The sequence below is a fragment of the Varanus komodoensis genome, unplaced genomic scaffold (genome assembly GCF_004798865.1).
Source record: "Varanus komodoensis strain SLA01 unplaced genomic scaffold, ASM479886v1 scaffold9, whole genome shotgun sequence".
NCBI lineage: Eukaryota > Metazoa > Chordata > Lepidosauria > Squamata > Varanidae > Varanus > Varanus komodoensis.
In genome coordinates, this window is record NW_025336598.1 from 7,968,490 (window position 1) to 7,978,558 (window position 10,069).

Below are 10,069 nucleotides of genomic sequence, written 5' to 3' on the forward strand. Positions count from 1 at the left end.
AGGGGGAGATGGCCGCAATTGCACCTGCCTCCCCTGCACAAGCATGCTCGTGATCGCACCAGTCTCTTCCACAGTGCGCCTGTGATCATGCCAGTCTCCCCACTGAGCGCACCCGCAATTGCGCCCGTCTCCCCGTTGAACACACCCACGATCACACCAGTCCCACCCTGTCCGTATCCGGCACCCCACCAGTCTGAGGGACAATGAACTGGCCCCCTGTTTAAAAAGTTTGAGGACCCCTGATGTAGATATTGAAGAGCATGGGGGATAAAATGGAACCCTGCAGAACTCCATGGCAGAGCTGGCATAGCACAGAGCCACAATTCCCCAGCACCCCCTTCTGGAATCAGCAAGCCAAGTAGGAGTGGAACCACCACAAAGCATTGTCTCCAACTCCCAACTTAGCCAGCCTATCCAGGAGGATACCATGGTTGATGGTATCGAAAGCTGCTGAGAAGTCCAGGAGAACCAACAGTGACAGACTCCCCTTGTCCCTCTCCCTGCTCAGGTCATCATACAGGGCAACCAAGGCAGTTTCAGTCTCATAGCCTGGCCTGAAACCAGACTAAAATGGGTTTAGATGGTTAGTTCCTCCAAGGGAGCTTGGAATTGCCCAGCCACCACCTGTTCAAGCACCTTGCCCAAGAACGGGATTTTTTTTACACTAATTTAACTTTCGTAGAATCTTCTCATAGAATGCTGCAAATTGTGGTTTCTGAAAAGACATTCTGTTAAGAATTGCTAGCCTGCTTAAGCCTCCTTCATTCATTAATAACTGAAGGAGGTTCCATATGAGCAAGGCCTCCTTGGGGTCATGTCTTTCTCATTCCATGATGTTCATACATCAGGCATGCATAGATGTGGTGTTTGTCCCCATATGTATAGATGTCTATGAATTGTGGAATCCTGCATAACAGAGCATCCAGAATACAGACACACCTACTCATGTAGAAGTCTACTTGTGTAGGTTTTCCCATTGAGTATGTTTATACCTAATGTGTGGGCATGGGGAATGGGGGCCCCTTCCCCTTAGATACATGCAGCTCTCTTCATGTGATTCATTTGTGAAGAAGACATCATGGAACTACCATTTGTCATATTTCCTAGGAAGAGGGAATGACTGTTGAATCAATCAAGTCTGTAACATGCTCTGCCCATAGTAGGGATCAAGGATACAGCACCTCGGGCCTGGGGTCCCCAGATGGTGTCACACATTTCTCCAGGCCATTGGTGGTGTCTCAGTTCTTGTGCAGTTTTTCACATGTTCTAAAAGACTGAAACACCCCCCCTAAGTCTTAGTTACTGGCAGCCATACTAGCAAAATGTGCTGGAAGTTTTGGGATTTTGGCCCTGCCAATTTGCTGTCAGCCCTACTTGCCACTTGAATTCAGCCTTCTAGTGCTTCTTTGCAATGGAGTTCAGCCCTCAGGCTGAAAGAGGTTCAGCATTCCTTCACTGAACTTTATTTGCATTGTCACAGCAGCAAATCATGGGTTAATTAATGAATTAATGGGTTCCTCACAAAAGGAAAAAGGTGGCATATAAATGCAACGCAGTGTAAACATCAGCAGCATTGCCAAAATTATCATCCAAGATGTGCCAGGCTGCAAACCACCTTAGGGCTGCTTCTATTCTGCTTAAGTACCCCGTGACTGGCCTAAGTGTAGGTTTCTATCTGATGTGCAAACTCAGACATTCCATGTTATTTTTGAGTTAAACAACTCAAAGACAACATAAGGACGAATTGTAGCTTATTTTTGAGTTGTTTGACTACAAATAGCCCAAAGTGTCTGTGTTTGCATGTGATGTAGTGCCCTGCAATCAGGATAATTCTACAGAATGGAAGCAGCTGAAGTATGGCACACAAACCAACACATTAACCCAACACATTAATCAATCAATTAATTAATTAACCCACAGCTTGCATATGTCATGTGATTATATCTATAGAAGTTCAATATTTGTTCATAACATTAAACAGTTGTATTTTGAAGTCCACATCCCAATACTTATATTACAGTTTCGTGATCCAGAAGTAGTTCAGATTCAATGCACTTTGAATGTGTGTGCTCAGGACTGTGCTGTAAAACTTGATCAATCAGTAGTAGCGAATTTTAAATAGTGGGGCTGGGACTGATGGGTACCTTTTGACATCATTTGGGCTTCATAGCAGGGAATTGGGAAACAATAATACATGTAGCTAACAAAATATGAAATTCTTAAAACACTGACGCACAGCAGGAAAACATACTAATAGAAAATATTCATTATTTCATAATTCTTAATTTTTTGCAAGATAAGAAAGCCTTTTTTAAAACTGGCAGGTTGAGGAAATGATAATGCTCCCCATTAATATTTTCACAAATGTCTGGCTGCACTAGAAAGCCCTGTTCCTTGTGCCCAACAGTTTGATCTTTTGATTTGGTGGGAGAGAGAACAGTGCTTCTGAAGCTGCCCTTAGGGTCAGGGTGAGCTCACGTGGAACCACGCAGTCCCTCAAATAACCTGTTGCTAGGCCATTTAAAGACTTTAAACAGCAGTTTTAGCACTTTAGACTGAGCTCAGGAACAGATTGGTAATCAGTTAAATTGGTATAATTGTACTGTATTAAAATGCAAATATTTATTTATTACTATTTAAAATACTTAAATTGACCTTTTAGGGATGTACAAGCCTGTAATCTGATATTATTTGTACCACTATTATTTTCCATGTTACACTTTTTGGATATCTTACAGTGTGCCCTGGTATATTTATTTTAAAGTAGAAAAGATTGGACAGCATATAATACTAAAGTGTTCTGTATTTGTGCACCAGTAATAAATACTGGGTTGTACCTCATACTAATTCTACTTTGAGTAATTCCACTGAAATGAATGGGACTTAAGTTAGACTAAGATACAACTCATTGTATATAACAAAGATGGGAGTAAGACATTTCATGGCAATGTTTTCTAAATTGTTACCAATCGTGCATTTATATTACTTAATTTCTAGGTTTGGAGTGATCCATTCTGTATTTACAAATTTGCTTTTGTGGTCAAATGGTGTGTTAACAGAATCAAAGCATCAACTCAATGAACATAAGGAAAGGTTAATCACTCTTGGATTTGGAAATATATCAATAGGTAAGGGAACTCAGCTTATTCTGAGAAGTTATACTGTCCTGGTTTGTAGATCCATAATAAAAAAGGGGGGAAAAGATTGGTTTGTGGAATAATCTTTTGCGTGGCCTTCCTGTCTCTTTCTCCAATATTCTTCCCCCTAGTTTGAGTTCTTATGTTTGTGTAATTTGACCCAGTTGGCCTATGATTATCTTGCTCCTCCTTTCTCCTCTTTTTCTTTGCATTTTATTTAAATGCCTATTGTCTTTTGAATGGATTCATTCTCTTGCTCCCATCCTTTTCTCTTTTCATGCTCCTTCTTACTCTGTTTTCTTCTCTGGTATCCTTGTCCTTATTAATACCATAATTATGTTAGTGGTTTGCCCATATCCATGCAGGGAGTCCTTCACAGGGAGACTCTTGTTTGTTTGTTTGTTTTTCAATTTATATCCTGCCTGTTTCCTACAAAGGGCTCAAGGCAGCTTACATCATTCTTCTCCTCCATCTTATCCCCACAGCAACAACCCTGTGAGGTAGGTTGGGCTGAGAGTCTGTAACTGGCCCAAAGTCACCCAGTTGGCTCCATGGCTGAGCAGGGACTAGAACCCAGGTCATCTGAGTCCCAGTCCCATGCTCTTAACCGCTACACCACACTGGCTCACTTTTATAACCTGCTGTTCAGTGGCTCTGCACCCAGACACCCAGACCCTAATCAGAGAGGCTTCTGTGACTGTTCTACATTGATGGAGAATTCATAACACAAAGGAACACAGCTGATGGAGTGGAACCCCTTGACAAACTGTAGAAGCTAGATATCTTGCTATTAATGCTGTATCACATTGTTAGGATATACAGTTTCCTATGCTCAGGTTCCTATGCTCCTATGCTCAAGTACTCCTATTAGGTTTTGTTTTGTTTTGTTTTGAATTTTGGCCAAGTGCAACAGTGTGCACAAGCACTCATACTGACGGATTTTGGCAAAACCACTGCTTTACAACATCCTTCCATTTTTCTTCTGTAGAGGAGTGAGTAGTGTAAGCATAAATCTGTTTTCCTCAAAACCCCTGGAGAAGCTGTGCATTTCTTGGTACACCCTAGTCAGATATTATTGCCATATTGTACATAAGAGTTTTTATAACCCACAGGTTGGTCTTCCATTTACTTTAGCAGATAACCCTTATTATTCCTCACATCTCTATTACTGCTACTGAGCATAGGAGTCTCAACTGTGAATTCTCCTGTTCAGAGTCTCATTTTCTTAAACTGACAAACTGTTATCCTCATAGCTTTAATAATCATCTGCATCATAGAGAAATGATGCTTACAGGGTTGTTGTAAAGGGTGTTGTGATAATGTGAAAGCATTAAACACTTTAGAAGCTAAGGATTATGCATTATAACTAATGCAGAGTCTGTGGCTATCAATATTTCATTATATGGTTAAAAATGTTTTCTGCTGTGAACTGGAGATTTCCAATACAATCAGAGATGCTCTCTGGAGTTTGTAACTATGTGGAGGGATTATTTATGTGTAACATTTTATGAAGATTTAAGTCTGCATGTAGAAAACATTCACTACCTGTGGCACAAGTGCATGAATAAAATGAGTTAGGGGACTTGTGATGTCATAGTTTGTTTATTTAATTCATTTATATACTACCCAATAGCTGAGGCTCTCTGGGCAGGTAACAGAATAGCTGCCCAGAGAATTTTAATGAAATTTATTTAATGAAATTGCTGTTCCTATCTACTTTAGGCCCTGATTTCATGTTAGCTTATTTTGACAGGTTATTTTGGAGAAAGTAATATTTATAACAGACCCTTATAACCTGGTCTCTTTTTTCCTTCTTTTAGAATTAGATGACCATGCACCAGACTGTAATTGTAGCACACCAGCCCTGTGCTCCATATTTTCTCAAGGAATCTATTACCTGTATCCCTTCAATATTGAATATCACATTTTAACATCCACAATGCTCTATGTGCTGTGGAAGAATATTGGACGGAAAGTTGAGCACATTCATCAGCAGAAGACACCGTTTAAATTTCAAGGCAAAACCATGGGCACCATTTTAGGACTTGCTGTCTTTATTACAACAATAGCAATTGTAGTGGTTTATTTGATTCAGATTGGCCGTTCAAAAATACGGAGTGAATTAGCACTGATTATGTTTTATTTGTATGCGATTGCAGTACTGACACTCATGTGTGCTGCTGGGATTGTTGCTCTTCTGATTTACAGAGTTGAAGAAAAATCATTGGATGTCTCCAAAAATCCAGCTAGGAAACTTGATGCAGACTTATTGGTTGGAACTGCCTCAGGATCTTGGCTCCTTTCTTGGGGTTCCATTCTTGCCATTATATGTGCTCAGTCCCATCCTTCCTACACATGGTACAATTTGCCCTTCTCAATACTTGTTATAATTGAGAAATATATTCAAAACCTCTTCATAATTGAATCCATACACCGAGAGCATGAGAAGGTTAATGATGATATTAAGACCCTTCGAATTCTAACTGTGTCCAATGGAAGCACCTTGTCCCCTGCAGCTTCCTACAAAGAAATATATAATGGAACAGGTGGCACTGACAATGGAGAGGTACCCCACATGTTCAATGGAAACAGCTACCTGCCCGAGAGCAGTGGAAGTGGTGCCCTGGATGAAGACAATGGTCAAGTTGCTTCTCCACTTGGTCCTTCCACTTCTGATTTCCCCCTTAGTAGAAATCTGATGGTCAGCAACAAAAGAAGCATCTTGAAGAACATTGCAGTATTCCTGTTTTTATGTAACCTTTCAGTAAGTGATTATTCAAAAAAAAAAAAAAAAGCCAGTTATCTCAACGGAGAAACAAAGAAAAGTGGTTTGTCTTTTGTGCCTTTAGCAAGTCTGATATGCAGAAATCAGCAGGCAAAACTCTTCAACACTACCAGCCACAGGCCAAGTTAAACTTTCCACAGCATGAATACCATCACCTGCTAACATCTGCACATCAAGTTGCTAAGCACAGCTGCAGAAGCCAGCTGGAAAGCTGGCAACATTGCCTTCCATTGTGCCCCCCTTTTCTTCAAAAATACTAAATGTACAAGTTTGAGCTTATTATTTAAATCTTACCCTATGTGGAAGCTGATGGATTGGTTGAAAATCCCCACTTGATGCTCAATTGCTCACAGTTAAATCATAACTAAAATAGATGTTTATGGCCAAATCTAAGTATACTTGGGTTCATTCTTTGCTAAACACAGTTCACAAGAAAGTTAAGTGTTCTTAAGTCACACTTTGATTTCTTAGTTTTTAGGATGCCACAAGACTTCTTTAGGTAACATGGAAATCAATGGAAATATTTTTCTTGACTGCACACATTACATACAATGTAATAGGTGTGATATGCAGAAGATCCATTTTCCTTAGATATGTGGTTTAGAAAGAGATGTACATGGAATCTGGAAGCCATTTGTAGCCTTTGATCCATTGTGTTGAGGATCCAGCAGAAGGGGCCAGCTTGCTTTCTTGTGCCAACTCTGTTACCCACAAAACCAGCAAAGTATGTCAGTTACCATACAAAGGGAAGAAGGCAGGGCAAAAAACTAAGAGGAAAGTAGATGGGATCTTGCTGGATGGCACAGAGATGGCATATGATTACTTATGAAAAGGCATATATAAATCAGCCACTAGAAACAGTTTGTGTAGCCTAATTCTATTTTTATTACAGCAGGCCACCTACTAAAGAAAGTGCCTAGGTTCAGACAGCATGATATAAGTTTGAGAAAGGGTTGTCATTTAACCATGGTTTGCTGTTGAAGTGCAATTTGCAACTCAACAACAAGCCATGGCTCCTCTTTATGGGTTGTTCATGGTTAACAAGCCATGGCTTGTTAGCACAGCTAGGTTCAAACAATAAAATAATCCATGCTTCAACAACAGTACATGATTCAGTGACAACTCATATCCCCTGAGTGTGGGTTATTGTGTTTTCTGAATCCAGCCACAGTTTAAGAATTGCTCTGATCTTTTTTTTTTTTTTAAAGACCTGGACTAACATGATTTGTGAGGGAAGCATTTAGCCAGCTTTGATTCTAGGACTGCATTTAGCCCCTTGTCTTTTCTACAGCCCGTGCTGCCTATTGTGATGACTGGGAGGAAAGGCATTTTAAAAAATGCCTTTGTAGATAGGTTGCCACCCTTGTTTCCTGCTGCTGCTCAGCAAACATGAACACCGCAGCAGGAGTATGGAGCACAGCCAAGTCAGGGGAATGAAAGTGGCCCCCAGACTCATCAGAGTTGTTCTGGATGAATCCTTTGCTGTGATTTGTAACCTTTCAGTTTGCCCTTGACTGTCTTCAGTGCATTGGAAACACTCTGTAGTTCTTCTTGTGCAGGGCTCCCTTCCTCCTCAAACATGGGTGTCCTTTATTTTAAGTATTTTGCCCCGATCAGTAACAACAGAAGAAAAGGGTTTTCTACCAATGCACACTTTACACTTTATAGCACTGAGGGAGAAATTAGGCATTGTCTGATAGCTGAAAACCAAAAAAGAAGTTACAGCTACACAAGTAGACATGTATATTTTTCCACAGGGCCAAGTATTCTAAACAGAATAAGAATTTTGTCTTTCTCTTCAATAATGTGAAGTAATCTGAAGTATGTCCATATTGCTATATTGTTTAAAAAAAGCAGGGAATGAAATAGGGAACCAGAAATATTTTTGAAAGCAAAAAAGACAAAAACAAGCCAGAGATGTGTGCTTATCAAGTAATATGCTTTGATACAAGACATCTGGAATTTCATGAATATATGCATAAGCATTTCATCAAAATTAACATTCTTCAACAGAAATTTTGTATTGATTCTTTTTTATATCTTAAAATGTGTTTATAGCATAATCTCACCGGCACAGAGAAATTTCTATTTAATTTCATGGTTTTATTTTAATCTTTTTCATAGCTTTGGATCCCACCAGCTTTTGGCTGCCGCCCTCAGTATGACAATGGCTTGGAAGAAATGGTTTTTGGATTTGAGCCTTGGATTATTGTTGTTAACCTTGCCATGCCATTTTCCATTTTCTACCGGATGCACTCGGCAGCTTCTCTCTTTGAGGTCAGTTGCAAAACATGACCTTGATAAATACAGCAGTCGGGATGGATGACTGGCTGAGAAGATGAATACATCAGAAGTCCGCCCAAAGTAGAGTATGCAATTACATGAATGAATGAAACTGAAGAAGATGCAGACTTTCATTGTGTGGAACACTTTGTACATCATCCATCCCTCTCTCCCAGTAGTCTAGGCAAATGTTACCACCTTGCTCCTAGTCTTGTATGAGAGACTGCATGTTTACTCAGAGGTAGGTCCCACTGAATTCACTGAGGTTTATTCCCGGGAAAGCATGTATAGGCTTGCAGCCGAAGGATTCAATTACCTGGGAGTAAGTCCGCTGAACTCAGTGGAGCTTATTTCCAAGTAGATATACATAGGATTTCACTGTAAGTTAATGAAAATGTGATTAAACCTTGTCCTGGCTAACTGTTTGAGGTTTACTATTGGAAAACAAAATACATTTTGAATATAATTTTACATTGTATTTTTTTAATGAAAATGATAGTACAGTCCTATACATATTGTCTCAGAAGTAAATCTTGACTTTAATTGGAGCTTGCAGGTAAGGGGTTGCAAGATTGCAGTGTTAATCATTTCTAAGTCCTATTGATTGCAACAGGAAGGAATTAAGCATGTGCACCAGTGTGACTTTTAATAATTGTGGCTATTGCCTGGGGATATCCATCATCTAAATATCCGTTGAGCAGAAAATATAATCGGGCAGTATAAAAATGTAATAAATAAACAAACACTAAAAGCTGTGTTGTAGTAACATGTTACAACACAGAAACAGATAGATACCGTCATAGTACCACTCATTATGACAAATAAATATTAATGACACAATTGTTTTGCATTTGTTACATGTATTTTATGTACATGTATTTTGCTTATGAAATTGCTAAATAAAATTCATTTCCATTCCAGCTCTATCATCTGGTGATACCTTAATAGCTAAGATGAGTCTTTTCCAAAAACAAAACTGATCTTGTAATTTTTGATTCATAAGACTGGGAAAGTGTATGTTCTGCAGGCCAACATACTTCTCTTTGGCACAGTCTTGACACATGTTTGGAAATAATTTAGCCAAAGTCAACCATGTCCAAAGAGCTATTGATTTCACTTGAAAAGATTAAAGGATGTGCTAATAATTCTCCCCTTGAAAACAATGGTAGTTAATTGTAGCTGAATTTGACTGCATGAAATCCTGGTCATGTTGACTGCTGCTTTGGGTCATCCTCTGTAAGCAGTGTATCTAGAACCTGACTTTGGTTGCCCTGAGCTCAGTGTCTTGTTTTTATTCTTCTGGCAAGTCTTCCCTCTTCCTAAAACAGGCTCATAAGCTCTGTATCTTTTAAATAATAATTTACTGGTAAAGAAACATTTTTATATACTTTCAGCATTACTTGTCGTATCATCTTGGCCCTTCTGGTAATTGCACATTCTCATGTTAGATCTTTGTAAGGAGATTTCTGAACATGAAATACAGTTGTGAGAAGCAGACATTGCAGGCTCATGTGCAGTGACTCTATCTTCCAAATTTGGAATTCCTGTTTCTACCAGCTACTGATCATCTGTAGAACCAACGGATCTCTGCAGGGGTTTAATGAAGCCCCAAAGCAGTTAAAGGAATGTTAAAGGAAATTCTGAAAGGGGGGCTGTTCTGCATAGCTAGAAGTTTGTTTTCTAATGCAAAATATCTTGTATCAAACAATATTTGATACAAGATATTAAAATACATGAGCATGGTGGCAATCTGTATCTGAGGACTATAGACAAAGAGTTTTTTTCAGCCTGTTGTACCTCTCTCTGTAATATTTTCAGGGGCTTGGAGGTCTGCTGTGAAAGGAAATGACAGGGAAATCCAGTT

At 39.4% G+C, this 10,069-nt stretch overlaps 1 protein-coding gene across 1 annotated transcript in view; it reads left to right on the top strand.

The window, feature by feature from the left end:
* Nucleotides 1–9,077, top strand: part of OTOP1 (otopetrin 1) — a 30,527-nt gene extending 21,450 nt beyond the window's left edge. Inside the window, exons 4-6 of the mRNA XM_044418248.1 lie at nt 2,998–3,128; nt 4,958–5,901; nt 8,047–9,077. Coding sequence (XP_044274183.1) covers nt 2,998–3,128; nt 4,958–5,901; nt 8,047–8,217 — 1,246 coding nt within the window. The 3' untranslated portion in view covers nt 8,218–9,077. The remainder of the gene's footprint in view (nt 1–2,997; nt 3,129–4,957; nt 5,902–8,046) is intronic.
* Nucleotides 9,078–10,069: the final 992 nt, after the last annotated feature.